At 37.8% G+C, this 17,918-nt stretch overlaps 1 protein-coding gene across 1 annotated transcript; it reads right to left on the bottom strand.

The window, feature by feature from the left end:
* Nucleotides 1–642: 642 nt before the first annotated feature.
* On the bottom strand, nt 643–13,399 carry LOC121327208 (spindle and kinetochore-associated protein 1-like). The gene is made up of 7 exons (XM_041271092.1): nt 13,312–13,399; nt 12,837–12,961; nt 10,953–10,979; nt 10,659–10,668; nt 10,096–10,360; nt 3,292–3,461; nt 643–1,325 (listed from the first exon to the last, which is right to left on the bottom strand). Exons 1-7 carry the CDS (start codon nt 13,397–13,399, stop codon nt 1,177–1,179), a joined length of 834 nt encoding a protein of 277 aa, XP_041127026.1. The 3' UTR covers nt 643–1,176.
* Between the last annotated feature and the right edge of the window lie 4,519 nt (nt 13,400–17,918).

Here is a 17,918-nt window from a genome sequence, read left to right as displayed (position 1 = left end):
ACCACTTAAAAAAGAAAAACACATCTAGTATGTGTATACAAAAAGCACATGTTATCTAGGACACTGCAAAACGTCCACAACTGTATAATTAACCCTAACCAAACTCCATGCGATAATGTGTTTGCTTTTATTTCCAAGAGAGCTAGTCATATTAACAGTATTATGTGTCTCTGTATTACCTGACCATTAAGTTAGATTAGACCACTACAAAAGGTGAATTACAATACAAGTAGAAACTGAAAGCTCACTTGACTATATTATATGGCTCTTGTTTTACAGCAAAGAAAACATTAGCTGTTTCAATGATGAGACAGGTCAACATTTTTAGAAACAAGATGCTGTAAAACTGAGCTGACAGACTATTTTTACAAGTACAGGTTATCTTAAATGAAAGTGTTGTGCTTTTGCAGTTCCTGCTGTCCATTAAATAAGCAGTTTTCTAATTTAAAAATCAATCCATATTGTTTTTACTATTATTATTAGAAATGGGAAGCTTCACTGAAAACCACCAAAAGTGTGAATTTAAATAAATAAATAAATAAATAAATAAATAAACAAACAAACAAACACTGATGACACTGTGCAAGTCTTTAATTATGTTTTATTAGAGCACAGATTTCTTCTAAATGTTGTGTGCCCAAAACTAACTACCAATGTAACAAGACAAAACACAATGATTATATATGAAAAGATTCTACATTTTTGGGAAACCTAAACTGCTTTTAGGACCTATTTCTCCTTTTAAGATCACAAGTATAGCAGCATGGGTTATCTTACACATTGCCTTTTTAAACAAGTTTTTTGCAATTGCTCTACAGTAAATTCATGGATTACATTTAAGGGCCTACCATTAATACATTACAAAGTCACATTACAAAGTCACAAAAATACATTATATATCAGATCACGCTAATTGGATGATAAAGCTAATGTATAACGATAGAAGGTGAAGGCAATTAGTTTGTCAATGGGCCTTTACTTGCTGCAAATGCCTCTGGCTGGTTTGACTGACTGAGCAGTGCAGTCTACAGTACACTCCCACCTTTAAAAAGGCTGTATGAAGACTGCATAACACACCATTCCATTGCAAAAGTCTGTGCCACACTGCAATGATCTTAATCCACTACAATATCTAAGAAACCTTGACATGAAAAAGAAATAATGTATATACATGCATCACTGCAGCATGTAGCGGGTGATCCCTCCCCCCCTGACCTCTCGCAGTCTCTGGCAGTGCCGCAGCATGTTCAGCATCACATGGAACTTCTTTTCCACCTTCATTTGGGTGAACTCCTTAATATCAGCATCCACAACAAAATACTGACCTACAATATTAGACAGCATAAGCATACAAACTTTCTGGGTCCTGAAATCAGTCACATATATATATATATATATATATATATATATATATATATATATATATATATATATATATAGAGAGAGAGAGAGAGAGAGAGAGAGAGAGAGAGAGAGAGAGAGAGAGAGAGAGAGAGAGAGAGAGAGAGAGAGAGAGAGAGACACACACACACACAGACATAGTACTGTGTGAAAGTTTTAGGCAGGTGTGAAAAAATGCTGTGAAATAAGAATGATTTCAAAAACAGACATGTTAGTAGCTTATATTTATCAGTCAACAAAATGCAAAGTGAGTGAACAGAAGAAAGATCTACATCAAATCAATATTTGGTGTGACCACCCTTTGCCTTCAAAACAGCATAAATTCTTCTAGGTACACTTGCACACAGTTTTTGAAGGAACTCGGCAGGTAGGTTGGCCCAAACATCTTGGAGAACTAACCACAGCTCTTCTGTGGATTTAGGCAGCCTCAGTTGCTTCTCTCTCTTCATGTAATCGATGATGTTGAGATCAGGGCTCTGTGGGGGCCATACCATCACCTCCAGGACTCCTTGTTCTTCTTTACTCTGAAGATAGTTCTTAATGACTTTCGCTGTATGTTTGGGGTCGTTGTCATGCTGCAGAATAAATATGGGGCCAATCAGATCCTTCCCTGATGGTATTGCATGATGGATAAGTATCTGCCTGTACTTCTCAGCAGTGAGGAGACCATTAATTGTTTCCATGTCGGAGGTATGGCTTTTTGGCCGCAAGTCTTCCATGAAGGCCACTTCTGACCAGACTTCTCTGGACAGTAGATGAGTTTACCAGGGTCCCACTGTTTTCTGCCAATTCTGAGCTGATGGCACTGCTGGACATTTCCGATTGCAAAGGGAAGTAAGCATGATGTGTCTTTCATCTGCTGCAGTAAGTTTCCTTGGCTGACCACTGCGTCTACGGTCCTCAATGTTGCCCGTTTCTTTGTGCTTCTTCAAAAGAGCTTGGACAGCACATCTGGAAACCCCTGTCTGCCTTGAAATATCTGCCTGGGAGAGACCTTGCTGATGCAGTATAACTACCTTGTGTATTGTTGCTGTGCTCAGTCTTGCCATGGTGTATGATTTTTGACAGTAAACTGTCTTCAGCAACCTCACCTTGTTAGCTGAGTTTGGCTGTTCCTCACCCAGCTTTATTCCTCCTACACAGCTGTTTCTGTTTCAGTTAACGATTGTGTTTCAACCTACATATTGAATTGATGATCATTAGCACCTGTTTGGTATAATTGTTTAATCATACACCTGACTATATGCCTACAAAATCCCTGACTTTGTGCAAGTGTACCTAGAAGAATTGATGCTGTTTTGAAGGCAAAGGGAGGTCACACCAAATATGGATTTGATTTAGATTTTAATTCTGTTCACTCACTTTGCATTTAGTTAATTGATATATATAATCTATTAACATGTCTATTTTTGAAAGCATTCTTACTTTACAGCATTTTTTCACATCTGCCTAAAACTTTTGCACAGTACTAATATATATATATATATATATATATATATATATATATATATATATATATATATATATATATATATACATACATACATACATACATATATATATATATAAAACATACAATTTTTTTGTGTTTTTAAACAATGTTAAACAAATAGAAAATAAATGTCTAACCATCAGACATTTTCATGACTTCGACAGGCATTCGTGAATTAAGATTTATGCAGCTCATTAGAGTATAGGTTTAATCCTACGGGAAACTTTTAGGAGGATAGTTTGATTTATGCCCCAACATTAATTGTCAGTGCAAAAAAAAAAAAAAAAAATAGGCATTAAGTAAGATGTTCAGCAAGATTTGTAGCACCTTTAAAATGTTCGATTAGCAATATGGACTGGAGTTCTATGGTATCTATCCTGTAGGCTTCTTGGGCTTACCTTTGGTTTCTTTGCACTCTTCATCCTTGAATCTCTGGTAAAGTTTTCGTGTTGCATTGTTCATGGATTTGAGAGATTGCTTCAAAATCTTATACTTGCACACCACTGCTTTGTTAATGTCTTGAATAACATTGTTGATCTGGTCATAGGTAAGCCGCCCTTTCATGTATCTAAGAGTGAACAGAATGTATTAAAAATAAGCCTTGTTAAATATTAATGCAAGACAACACAGTGCATGAATTTATACAACAAAGATCAGAAGTAAAGGAGTAAATGTAATGTGTGTATTAAATAAACCTCTGTTGAAACAGCTCTAGTTTCTCTATGATGAAAGGAAACTAGAATTACTGATGCTAAAAAATAAAAATAGTTTCATCCTTTCATCAGGGAGACAGATGCATGCGGGTGTAGAAAGAACCAGTAACCTCTGCTAAATTTACCAGTACCTTGTTCCAATTTATATCCAAAAATCCTTGACCTACATACAGTAGAAACATACTGATCTCAACCATCAGTATACTCAGTGGTCGTGTCAATTCCTCTCCCAATAGACTAACATCAATTTAACATAATATTCTTTTCTGAAGCGATCACAAAGAAATTGTCTCTCTTCAAAGTGTTCTTTTTGTCCGACAGGCAATTGAATATACTTATTTTTAGTGCATAGTAGTATAAACAATTTTACAATGGGACCAACCTGTCTATACCGTATATGTTCTCCAAGAAGTTTGGAACCGAGGTCACATCGTGACCAATAGACAAGAGGAATAAAATTTAAATAAAAAGGTTTAAAGGAGATTGTTAGCCAAACCAGCTAAGCATTTAACTTATTTCTTATTTAAGCATTTAACATAATTATGGTAATTCTTTCAATTACTGGTGGCATTTCCTTTGTTTGCTGTTTTTTCAGTCCTAATTGGCACACTACTCACCCTTTGATACCATAACATTTTATCGTGGCTCATCTCCAATGTGAATCCTTGTTGAATACTCTGCAGTATTACCACAACCTTTGATGTAGGCAGTCAAACCTGCACCCTATGGTGTCTATAACAGAACCATTCATCCACAAACCACTGAACCTTTCTGTAAGGTGGGTCTTAGCCAAGGATGGTTTACTTGGCGCCATGACCAGGTGGTGCGATGTCTGGCCTTAGCATTGGAAGACAAGCGTAACCTGACCAGTAAGTTGCCATCAGTTCCATCAAAGCATTACACACAAAAGACAATATTCCTCTGTCCAGGACAGCAACCACCAAGAAAAGGGGTCAAAATCAAGCCTCGCTCAGGACAACTGGAAGCTGCTAGAGACTGAAAGATGCTGGCAGATGTTGGTCAACGGCTTATTTTTCCACCTGAGATTGCCACCACTAGCCTTCGACCAGACATTGTCTTGTGGTCTGGATCGGCACGCCTTGTTCATCTGGTAGAGTTAACAGTATCATGGGAAGATGCTGTGGATGAGGCATATGAGAGGAAGAAACTTCGGTATGCTCAACTAGCTGCTGAAGCGGAACAACGAGGATGGAGAGTCCGAGTTTACCCAGGGGAGGTGGGTTGTCAAGGATTTGTGGCACACTCTACAACCCGGTTTCTCAGAGATGTCGGGTTCAGTGGCCAAGAGTTGTCACACAGTGAAGAACTTATCTGAAGCAGCAGAAAGGAGCAGCAACTGGCCGTGGTTGAGATGAAAAGATTCTGGATGGGGATCTCAAGCACAATAGAAAGAAAGCAACGCTCTATGTACAGGTAAGTAAGCTGGGCTGAACTGAGTGGGGGGTGGAGGGGGGGTGATGCTGGGACGCCAGAATCACTGTTGAGCCCTCTTGAGGTGTCATGGGCTAGTAAACGAAACACCGAGGATGGAAGATGCCCACTTGAAGACACTAGAGATGTACCCAACTTAGCTCAAACCAGACGGTTGTCATGCTGATGCGTTGGGGAGACCGCACTGGTTTGATCCCCGGAGCCAGCATCACAGCCATTGTGTGTGCTGATGCGCTGGGGAGGCAAAATGAGCTGATCCCTGGAGCCAGCATTATGCTTCAGCAATCAACACCAGACAGAAGGATATCTTCATCATCACAAACACTAGTTTACTACAAAGCTACGTCTAAATCACACCTAACACTAGCTTCCTCGACCTTCAGTTATGCCACCTACATATTTACTAAATCAAGCCATCTATTCCTAAATCCATTTTCAGGAACTTTGAGCTGCAATAATGGCGATCAACATAATTCCTGCAGATAGCACCTGATGTAGATTTAAATTTTCCAAACAGAAAGAGATAATCCCATTTGTTCTAAAAGTGGGACTCAGGAGGTCTTTAGCAGATGGATTTTCACTGATCAATTTTATGAAAAGTCAACAAATCTCTGTGATTAGCTGGTATTACTGTACTCCCTTGCTGGGAACAGCCTGTCCCAACAAATAATCCTGTTTGGAAGCACTTTATGTAAAAGTCCTGGAGAGGTTTTACAGCTATATAAAAGAACAGATGCTGGGGTGATAATTATAAAAGTAAGCCTTTCAACAACTTTGTGGAGGTAAAATGGTTATACAGATCCATTGTCATTACTACTGTACTGATTTTTTTTACTTAATTTTGTAATCTCTTATAATTAAAGAGTGCTAAACAATCAATTTTCTAGGTTTAACATTATTACTTCTGCCAATTTTATTGTGCCAGCATTCTTTTTTTAATTTTATTTATTTTTTCATCATCAATTCAGGATTCGGAAACACTATTTCAAATGCATCCTGGTTCCTTTACTGTTGGTCACATGGTCTGATGACGGGGCAGTGCCACAAAATTAGGCAACCTGACATTCATAATATAAAAATAACCCCAATATATATGGCGTGCCATTTTGAAGGCAATTATCTATAGGTTTAAAAAATATGGCTTACTTATCGAATAAGTCAATGGTCTGACACATACCAGTACGTGAAACTGAAAACAGCCATATAATGCCCTGAAATCTGAGACTGCTCAAAAAAAAAAAAAAAAAAAAAAAAAAAAAATGTGTTTCATGTTTTCCACATATAAAATTAATAGAAATGGCTTGAGTTTTGCAGTTGTTCCAAAGCATGGTGTGTTTCTAATGCTGAAACCAGGTCTCTTGCCTTTTACCTATTTTGTGTTATTGATCACTGTCACAAAGATGGCCAGAGTGGGGGACGTCAGACCAGAAACAGGAACCAGGAAATAAACAGATAGGTGGAGTTTTGGGGAAGCCGAGTGCTTGCTTGCGTTCAGCATTTAATGAATTAATTAACAGAACAGTAAATAAAAAGGTTGTAACAAACAAAAACACAGGACACGGCACTGGTAGCCAAAATAAACAGACAAACAAAACAGACTAACACTTAAACAAACAGTGGACTAACAAACAAACACGGTGAGTGAAAACAACGGTTATATATATATTTTACTTTGTTTACTTTTCTCGTTTTTAATTCTCTCCTCTCCACACCCGTTCTCCACTCACCGAACACACAACAACCCCAAGTGAGTGAAAACATGCTGCTTTTATGCAGCTGTATCGAGACTTGATTGCTAATCAATCATTCAATTGGAGTCGCGGTACAACTGCACGTGAATTAATAAAGTGCAATTTTCCGTGCTCACATATTATTACATTTTACTTGCACGTGAAGTGCTGTGCAATCCTTGTACCTAAATACAAATATACATTTTAAACACTCGTGTTACACAGACCCATTTATATCCCGTGTACCAATGACTATACACCAACATTAACACACAACACAAAATACACACAGGGGCCACAATCACTTATATATAATCCTTTCATCTGTGTATTGCAGACCCTGAATAATTACTTTTTTTTTCTTCAACCTCAACATTTAACACATTCATAAGCAATTGCCACATTCAAACTGCAATGCACTTGCACTGATGTCAATATCAACTTACTGTGTTGTACTTTTAAAAACAATGTGTGTGTCCGACACGACAGTAGTCACTGATACAGAAGTCTTCTGCAGAGCTGTGAAACCAATTGAAGCCAATTTCTGATTCATGTGCTTTGTTAATAGAAAGTAATCTGCATGCGTGGACAGGTTGAAGAATGCAATAGATGGTGTAAAAATGTCTCTTTCAGGTGGATTTCTGAGAATGCCAGCCTAGGCAACCAGAATGAAATACAAAGTGTCCACTAGAGCAACAGACAGACCACACGATTTACAGCCCATGTCGGGAATATGCAGAGTCTGATACCAGGGAGAGTAATGCAACTGTTTCAGATGACCTACAAATCACAAAGGTGAGTGTCCATGCTTACATGACTTGCTTCTCCTCTACCTAGAAGCAGAACTATTCTTCCATTAATCAGATTAGGGTATTCTCTGACAGTGCCAGCTCACAGTTCAAACAAAGGTTTGCTCTATGGGAGCAGGAATTTGATGTTAATCATTCCAGTGTCAGACACTCACAAAACACACAGAAGAGTATCATTTGCTGGTAAGAGACACATCTGATTCTCTGTAGTATGCTGAGGTGCGAATACAGATGTTAACTTAACATTGACCAGTGAAGAGGCAGAAGCAAACCAACCGACCAACCAAGCAAGCAAGCAGAAATTGAACTAAGTACTGGTAACTGGGTTGCAGGCTGATATGATGGAAATTAATGACCTGGAATTGGCATCAGCCTGCAGATCATATTTTCTACTACAGAAATGATGTGGTAAAGAAGATTGAAGATGGAAACAGAGGGCAATTTACTTTTACCTCAATGCAGACTATCAGTACATCAGACATTAGTTCTTTATATGTACATTTCCAAACAAGGAAGGTGTTGTATAGTTAATTTGGTAATTGTTTGGTCATTATTTTCTTATTGTGATTTTGAAGTATATTGCAATTTACTGAAAGGTTTCTCCTGTTTAATAAGCACTTGTAAGTAATTCTGTTAATTTTATTTTAACATTTGTACCAAGCAATTTCAGACGCGTACGTCCAACATCATACAAATATTTTTTTCTCTCAGTTACAATCAAGGAAGAAGGTTGTAATGTATTGATAAGGGTTTGATACAAGTACAGATAGAAAAAAACATTGTACATAAGTCCTCAAACTTCACTGATACTTTGATCCCATCCCAGCATCTGGATATGTCCAATATGATATTTATTAGCATTTCTCCCTTACCTAGAAAGGCGGACAAAAGATTTTGATCTGAATTACAGTCCTAATTGGTTGACATGCTATGCTCAAAACGCCACTAAATGATTATACTAATGATTACCCACAATACATGGTCAGACATGTGACATTTGCACACAAATAAGACAGCGAAAATGGACATGTTCTCAAAACACATTACTGACCTGGGACCATGCAACTCCATTTTACTTCTCTGTATTAAAAACAAGAGTTTTCCAGAAGATTATTGAACAGAGTTGCACTGAAGTGGCAACATAAATAATTCACTATCTGACTTGAGACTTCATGTACAGACAATTTATACAACAATTAAAACAATCTTTTGTAGTCAAGATTAAAAGTACCCCAGTTCATTGCCATCCCCGTACTCCCTTATAAATAACTTTACTTGCTAAATATAGTAAAATTAATACATAAAATATACAATTTCTGAACTAGAGAAAGCATGAATATTGGACTAAGAATACCATTTTTAAAAGCTACTCTTTACATAACACTGCCACAATTAAAACAGACAATAATAATCCATGTATTCATCAAACCAACCACTGGTGGGACCTACTGTAAGCAGAAGGGTTATAGAGACCAAGCGAACAGTACAATGTAAAAATGTGGGGATGTAACAGGGTGCCTTATGGCTGGGTTGGGAATCTGCAACAAGTCAAGTAGAAGTTTTGGGCTTAATGAATTCATCAGTTACGATAACATGCATGTATGAATGAACTTTTGCGTTATCATTTACTAGAATCTCAAGGTGTTTCACAAACCAAAAGAAGCCTTACCAGTACCAATTATAAAATGGTTTGGACAATTCCTGCCAAAATGATTGGCTGCAGACATTCCTATCCTATAACACATTTGAAGGTGTGGGTTGTACTGCTTCATTTACAACCCACTTCTCAGTACAACCAACACTTTTTTTGTGTGTTATTGCTTACTTAAACACAATCCTGATCAAAATGATACATCTTTAAAACAAACTTACAAAGATCAATTGTCTCAGCAATCCAAATTAACTTAAGCAGGGGATTTAAGGATCATGGCAACATAATGTCCTGGCATCACACACTTAATTTAGATTTGGATATACAACAGTATACGTCTTTATACACAAGAAGTTTTACAGTCAACTAGCCAATACAATGTTCTAATAACTAGTATGATTATGGGCAATACCAGTTTAGTGATACATCCGAGGGGCCCACAAATAATGAACCATAATAAATCAACCATCGAGGAAACAAAAGCATGAATTAAACAATTTTAAGCTATTTAATTTTTTATTTTTTTTAAACTGCACCCCCCCCCCCCCAAAAAAAAAAATCTTAAAATACTATAATTCAACAGAGATTATTTTACTTTCCGAGGCAGACAGTTTCTACATAGACTCCACAATAACACAGCTGTTTAATACTTTCTTTATTATTATTATTATTATTATTATTATTATTATTATAATTTTGGAGCAATTTTTTTTTTTTTTCTGAAGTATACAAACATTTCAGGACAATGACTCGACATCAGTTTGAACACAAAACTTGTTTGTCTACTTGACTTTCACAAAGTTTGACCTCCAGATTACGTACGAGACCACAGTTTAAAGTTACTTACGCTGGAATGTTTTCAAACTCTGCAGTTGTGATGAAAAGCATCTCTTGGACACAATCTTTGTGTTTGGAGGGTTTCTTTAAAAGCTCAAATTCCTTATTACTTTCAGGTTCTTGGCTTGTTTTTAGCACTGCAGCACTGTCAAATATGAAAAAAGGGGAAAAACAAATCAGTGTGCATTCAAAGATTCCATATGAAGGGGTGGCATTTCCCAGGCCAACGTTGCAATCAAGGTCGTATGTGCAAATCTTCCAAAACAAAAGCTGTACTTACTGCAATTATAATAAATTGTAAGAACTCTAAAACTGGGTATTTCAGAGTTAAATACACCCATGTACATATGTGCTTTTAGATGAGGCATAAGATGTGAATGTGAGGGTGTGCGCGCGCCTGTATATTTAATTAGGAAACCTCAAGACAGTTGTGGGCGAAAGGTATAGACTATGTGAAAGCCTGCTAATTAAGAGGTATCTAACTGAAGTCAGCTATGTTTTACAGTTTTAACTTGTACATCTGCCAAAACAAAATAGACAGAAACTTTATAATTGTTCAGGGACATAGACCACTATTCGTTTTCTGTTGAATAAAATTAAGCGTCTCATTATTATCAAATGTGGGTAGCAGGTGCAGTGCTATGCAGATCAACAAAGCCTATAAGAAGTAAACGGGGTGAAAAGTAGGCTGTAGCACAGCTGGGAGGAGATATTCCAGCTGGCTACTCATGTCACTGTTTGACAAACTACCACACACAGTATTTTAAATAATAACCCTACCTGCTCTGAACAGGCCCCTTCCTAGGCATGTGGGGAGGAATATTCTTTATTATTAAATATTTTTAGGAATATTTTTGCTTGTTTCACATCCTCCTCAAATAATTTCTCTAACTCCTACAACCAATCAAGAAAATTCACCTGTTACTAATGCTATATATATGATTTATATTTCAGATTGTTATTAAAAAACATATGGCTCTCCTTTATGCAATTATAGCATGTTCAGTATATGTTCAAATAAATACAGACGCAATCTCTGCTCTCCATTCCAGAGCGCTCTAAGGAGACCACAGACAACAGTATATATAACAACAGTATATAGGTTAGCCTAAAAGCTCATGGAGGTACTCAAAAAAAGCCATTTTATAATGGACTCAATAATAAAAACATTAAATGATTTTAAAAGTGCAGAGTAACACAAGCCAGACCTTGTAGTACTTTGCCACTCTCTAAAAATTAAAACGATAGGCTCCTGCAATTACCTGCAGATTTTTTACAGGAAACCCAGAAAGAAAACAACCTTCTTTAACATGTAAATATTATGTATTTTTATAATCTAGCATGGCCCTACATTTACATTTTGTCAATGCCCTATATAATTTAAAATACAAGTGAAATATAGATAAAAGCATGCAAATTTCAGAAGTACCATGTGCCAAATTGCAATACAGCCACTGACACAATTATTTTGCTTATCAGACAGTGCCCCTGCTGGTTTATTTATAATATAACTTTTTTTTGGCACAATCCAGCAGGTTAATCATCAATTTCTAAAGACTTGGAACAATTTAATTTTGACTAGTTAAGCAGTAATTCTTTCAATTTAAGTAGTAATTTAAAGATAATTTGAAACAACACCCTGAACACCTTGCAGCTCTCGCAGCAGAGCTGATCATCCTGATTTATTGAACAAATGAACTTGCTAAATTGAACAACAAGTTACATTCTTCAGTAATTGATGATTAAGGGTTACCTATAAAACCTGCTGGATTGTGGCTCTCCTCGACCAGGGTTGGACACCCCTGCTGTAGTTAGTAAATCTAGCAATAAAAGGGGTTTACATAGGGTATGTGAACACAAGGGGAACAGAACAGAAGAGTATTTTAACTGCAGAAAACATGGACCCTCTTGCACTATGTAGATGTATAGGCAAAACCTGCACGTGTGTCCAGCAGAGCGGAATTTCTGGATTGTTTCTGTTCTTCTTGCTGCCTGTGTCCCAAGGACGAGTGCATCCGAGTGAAATTTCCTGAATGCAGGAACATTCCTTCAGAAATGTTCTTGTGCTAGACATTCACAGCTAGTGTAACAAGTACTGTTATAAAGCTTGATTGGCGACTAAATAGTCATAATTGCATTCCCATGCAACTATAGTACAGTACTTCACATTTTCTTTAGAAAAAGTATAAATCTCATGAAAATAAAAATACACACTACCACACATCTACCACTACTGTTCATGTACACACTGGTGCTTTACCAAGCACTGATGGTATTGTATTCTTTTTGTTTTGCATTGGTTTGATAAAGTAACTGGTTGTATTGTCTCAATATTTAGACATGCAACTGACACAGAGCAATGCTGTGGTCTTACAGTAACACCTTTGGTATGAGACAAGGCCCAACCTAAGAATAGAAAACTGAATTTAAAACACAAAAACGAAATCTACTTTTGTTGAGATATGCATACATGAACTACGAGTTGCCTATGGTGTCGCATTATCTGCCATCTACTGCAGATTCTCTTGGGCAAGATGAGATCAATGCAGTTTCTGATTTAAGTTAGTTAACTGGGTTGGGAATGGACTAATATTGCAAATAAACCTTTGCATAGGACCCAAGTGTGAGAATCTGAAGTTCCCAAACCACAACTGGCTTCAAGTTTGTAACTTGCTTCAGGATTTCAAAATGCAGTCTTTCCAAGTACAAAGCAAAGCAAAAAAAAAAACCCCAAAAAAACAACATAATTACCTTGAGCGATTTCAGGATCTCTTTTTGCTGGTTAACCTGTGCTTCAAACTGGTTTAAAAGGTTATTTATAGAGAGAAGATCCTGACTTATCTTTTTCAGCACATTTCTCTTATCAGGGTCCTTAGCTGAAAAGACATGAACCAATTTTTTATTTTTTTTTATTTTAATTATTATTTGAACCTAAAGATTCAGTTTCTTAGTCTGTACTGAAGTTGAGGATCAGCTCATCCCAAAAACTGTTCTGTAATTTTTTTTTATTGCAATTGACCAAATCATTTAGGATGCGTTTCACCATAGCATTACTACAACTATATCAAAAGTTGTGTTTTACTGTAGTGCTTATCACAGTTACTAGAATGACATTTGGCACATGCAAGCCAATGTGTAAGCTTGCCCACGCTAATCCCCTCCCTTAAATATGGTAATAAATTGCAAAAAATAAAAATAAATCCTTAAAACACCCTGCAAACCATACCCAAGGTCCTTAAATGGAGGCTCTTCAGGACACCAGATATTTTGTCATTGATGTGCTGAGTCAAATCTTCCAGCTCAGAAGAGTCCATTGTGTAAACTAGATGTAAACATAAAAAGACAAATGCTGATTGTTTAAGATACATTTAGCCTCAATATTCAAAGCTTTTATTATTATTATTTGTTATTCTTATTAAAAACAAGTAGTTTGTGAATTCAGGGGGTTGAGGGGGGGGGGAAGTCGTGGAAAAAGTATGTCTTAACCCCAGGTGAACTCTTCTTGACCTCTTGTTCCAATGTACAGGTATCCGTCCAGTCAAACTCGCTTTCACTCCTCCAGTTAATGTCACCTCACCTCCCGCTGATCATCAACACATTGAAACTTAAGGTTCAGAATATAAACAATGAGGACACGTAATAGAGAGTAGGTCTGCCACTTCATATGAAAAATTAGAAAGTTTACATGCAACTTAAAAGTGTAGTTACTTTCAGATAGGCGTTAAAACATATGGTACGGCGCGCATTACTTAGTTGTACAGATGAAATGCTCTGACATGAAGTCATAAGAACATAAGAACATTCGGCCCATCTTGCTCGTTTGGTTGTTAGTAGCTTATTGATCCCAAAATCTCATCAAGCAGCTTCTTGAAGGATCCCAGGGTGTCCGCTTCAACAACATTACTGGGGAGTTGATTCCAGACCCTCACAATTCTCTGTGTAAAAAAGTGTCTCCTATTTTCTGTTCTGAATGCCCCTTTGTCTAAACTCCATTTGTGACCCCTGGTCCTTGTTTCTTTTTTCAGGCTGAAAAAGTCCCTTGGGTCGACACTGTCAATACCTTTTAGAATTTTGAATGCTTGAATTAGGTCGCCACGTAGTCTTCTTTGTTCAAGACTGAACAGATTCAATTCTTTTAGCCTGTCTGCATATGACATGCCTTTTAAGCCCAGAATAATTCTGGTCGCTCTTCTTTGCACTCTTTCTAGAGCAGCAATATCTTTTTTATAGCGAGGTGACCAGAACTGAACACAATATTCAAGATGAGGTCTTACTAGTGCATTGTACAGTTTTAACATTACTTCCCTTGATTTAAATTCAACACTTTTCACAATGTATCCGAGCATCTTGTTAGCCTTTTTTATAGCTTCCCCACATTGTCTAGATGAAGACATTTCTGAGTCAACAAAAACTCCTAGGTCTTTTTCATAGATTCCTTCTCCAATTTCAATATCTCCCATATGATATTTATAATGTACATTTTTATTTCCTGCGTGCAGTACCTTACACTTTTCTCTATTAAATGTCATTTGCCATGTGTCTGCCCAGTTCTGAATCTTGTCTAGATCATTTTGAATGACCTTTGCTGCTGCAGCAGTGTTTGCCACTCCTCCTACTTTTGTGTCGTCTGCAAATTTAACAAGTTTGCTTACTATACCAGAATCTAAATCATTAATGTAGATTAGGAATAGCAGAGGACCTAATACTGATCCCTGTGGTACACCGCTGGTTACCACACTCCATTCTGAGGTTTTTCCTCTAATCAGTACTTTCTCTTTTCTACATGTTAACCACTCCCTAATCCATGTACATGTGTTTCCTTGAATCCCAACTGCGTTCAGTTTGAGAATTAATCTTTTGTGCGGGACTTTGTCAAAAGCTTTCTGGAAATCTAAATAAACCATGTCATATGCTTTGCAATTATCCATTATGGATGTTGCATCCTCAAAAAAATCAAGCAAGTTAGTTAGGCACGATCTCCCTTTCCTAAAACCATGTTGACTGTCTCCCAGGACCCTGTTACCATATAGGTAATTTTCCATTTTGGATCTTATTATAGTTTCCATAAGTTTGCATATAATAGAAGTCAAGCTTACTGGTCTGTAGTTACCTGGTTCAGTTTTTCAGTTCTTCTGTCCTGCCTGTCTTTCCTATACAGTGTATACCCACAAATATTAAATTCGTCCCCATCACTCTCAGACAACCACGTTTCTGTAACACCTATCACATCATAGTTACCTGTTAGTGCAGTAGCTTCAAGTTCTAGAATTTTGTTTCTGTTACTTCTAGCATTTAGATAAATACATTTAATGGTTGTCTTACCTGAGTTGTTGTTCTTGTTTTGATGCGGTCTCCCTTCTGTTTTTTTGTTGATTTCTCCCCCCTTCCTTTCTAGTTTAAATGCTTCCGAACCTGCTCGAGGATCTTTTCTCCGAGTAGACTAGTTCCCTTGTTATTTAAATGCAGTCCATCCCGTCTATACAGATAGTCCTCGTTGTAGAATGTGGTCCAATGATCAAGATAGGTGAAGCCTTCCCGTGTGCACCACGTCTTCAGCCATGCATTTTGATTAATTATTTCCAGCTGTCCATATGGTCCTTTGCAAGGTGCGGGTAGTATACCAGAAAATACCACAGTTTTGTTTTTATCTTTTAATTTCCTTCCTAGCTCTCTGAATTTGTTTTGCAGGGATTTTGGTCTGTCTCTTCCAATGTTGTTTGTACCGATGTGGACGACTACTACCGGGTCGTCTCCTGTTCGTTCTAGGAGCCTGTCCACGTTCTCAGTGATGTGCTTGACCGAGGCTCCCGGAAGGCAGCACACTGTTGTAGTAAGGGGGTCCAAACTGCGAATTGAACTTGCTGTGTTTCTCAATATGGAGTCCCCAACAATCATGACCTCCCTTCTTTTTGCTGTCTGGTCACCACTGTCAATAGGGTCCTGGATGTTGTTCCTTTCATTCTCTTGTTGTTGGTTCTGTTAATCAAATCTGTTGGTTGTTTTGATTTCTGGTGGTTGTGTTTGACTAAGTTTCTTTTTTTCCCTGCTTCTGCCTACCTGAACCCAGCTGTTCTGACCTTCTATCTCCCTGGTGGCTTTCAGTCTGTTAGGGGTGATGCAGACTTCCATGAATTGTGGGTGTGCCAGTTCCTCAAGATCCTGTTGCTGTCTCACTTCTTCCAGCTCCATTTCTAGCATACTTACTAGTTTATGCAAATCCTGGATTGCCCAGCACTTTACGCACACTTGGGTTAGCTCCGCTGGGTTTTCTCGGATTTCCCACATCAAGCAGGTGCCACAGATTACTGGTTTGAAGACCATGTTGAGGTTTTTTTTTTTTTGAAGTTTAGTTTCTTCTGCAGCCGTCAACCTGCTTTCCAACTGCTTCGAAACTGCTCTGTACTTTTCCACGCCTGTACTTCTCCCACTCGCTGTCGCTTCCACTCGCTGTCGCTGGGAAGACTGCCTCGTTTAACTGCGTTGTTCTGCTGTGCTGTCGGCTCCTCCCCTCGCCCGTGTCTCAAAACGGCGCTGAATTTGAATCAGCTGCTCCGAGTTTCAGCTTGTTTGTTATCAGAAAAACACACGCGGCTGTTTGACTTTGAGCTGCTGCTGTGTTTCCCCAATGTCCTCTGTTTTCTGATTCAAGCAATTCAAGATGCAATTTCTCCTTTCTGCTTCGAAACTGCTCTGTACTTTTCCACGCCTGTACTTCTCCCACTCGCTGTCGCTTCCACTGGGAAGACTGCCTCGTTTAACTCGGAAGTCGTGCAATACACTGTACAGTAGCATAAATAATAGTATAATGTTTAGGCGTATCGCTTTCTTATGCAATGTGTGTACGTTTCACATTCCATATGTATATTTGTTGCGTCAACACTGTCTGTATTAAAGTTTATTTTGCCAGGTGTACGGTACTAGCTGTACAACAAAGCAGGTGCTAAATCCTAATGCCATTCTGTCCTTCATACATAGTAATTGTAAATTATATTATTTGTTTCTGTAATGGTTGTCGTGCGTAAGTTACATGAAAGTGTTGCTGTTTCCATCTCTCAAGTCTAGTAAGTTACATGAAAGTGTTGCTGTTTCCATCTCTCAAGTCTAGTAATGGTCCGGGTCTACAGTTTAGCGGACTGTTAAGACTGTACTGAGGAAAATGTTGCTGGTAATATAAATACAGTCTTGATATATGTATAAAATCTGAGAATAAATACTTATTTCAATTTGTTTTTAAACTCCGGATACCTTATTTCGCTTCAGTCTCTTTGTTTGTATGCTGAAAATATCTAGTACCATACCAACCGTAATCAATTTTGTATTTCCTGCACATTTCAAAACTCCCTCCTCCTTTCCTGCTCGAAAACGCTCACTGACCCTCTCGCGATCATTATCTAATTACAATGTGTGTCGGGAAATGTAGTTTTCAAAGTGATTCCAATGCCACCAATTGACAAGACTAGTAGCAATACTTTAAGAATCGTATTTTAGATTTAGATTCACCAAGAATATCAGTGATATTAATGACCCCCACACTAAACTGAGACAAATGCCACTTGTGCGTTTTTAAAGACGTTTTGAAACTATCGGAAATATTCCCAGTTCTAGAAGTCTTCCTTGTGCGAACTTTAAACTGTGGTTAAACTGTGGTATGCCCCCATAATACAAGTGTCTACAGCGCTGCACCCCAATTTTTCTGCAGTACCGCATTTGACTACAGCTTTCATTGTGAAGAGCTATGCTTTTTGACTCTCCTTTCACTGGACAATAGTATTTTGTTATTTTTCTGTTGTTGGTTACTTAGGCATTCAGTTCGGCGGTTGCAGCCAATGGATA

The sequence above is a fragment of the Polyodon spathula genome, chromosome 2, assembly GCF_017654505.1.
Source record: "Polyodon spathula isolate WHYD16114869_AA chromosome 2, ASM1765450v1, whole genome shotgun sequence".
Classification (NCBI taxonomy): Eukaryota; Metazoa; Chordata; class Actinopteri; order Acipenseriformes; family Polyodontidae; genus Polyodon; species Polyodon spathula.
Note: the sequence above shows the minus strand (reverse complement) of the source record. Positions and strands in the feature narration are given on the sequence as shown.

Excerpts from the sequence above, each read along its gene's own strand:
- LOC121327208 (XM_041271092.1), bottom strand. The coding sequence starts at position 13,399 with ATGGACTCTTCTGAGCTGGAAGATTTGACTCAGCACATCAATGACAAA. Across the intron at positions 3,462-10,095 it reads GAGTTTGAAAACATTCCAGC|ATACATGAAAGGGCGGCTTA; the intron begins GTAAGTAACTTT and ends GTTCACTCTTAG. Across the intron at positions 1,326-3,291 it reads AGAGTGCAAAGAAACCAAAG|GTCAGTATTTTGTTGTGGAT; the intron begins GTAAGCCCAAGA and ends CTAATATTGTAG.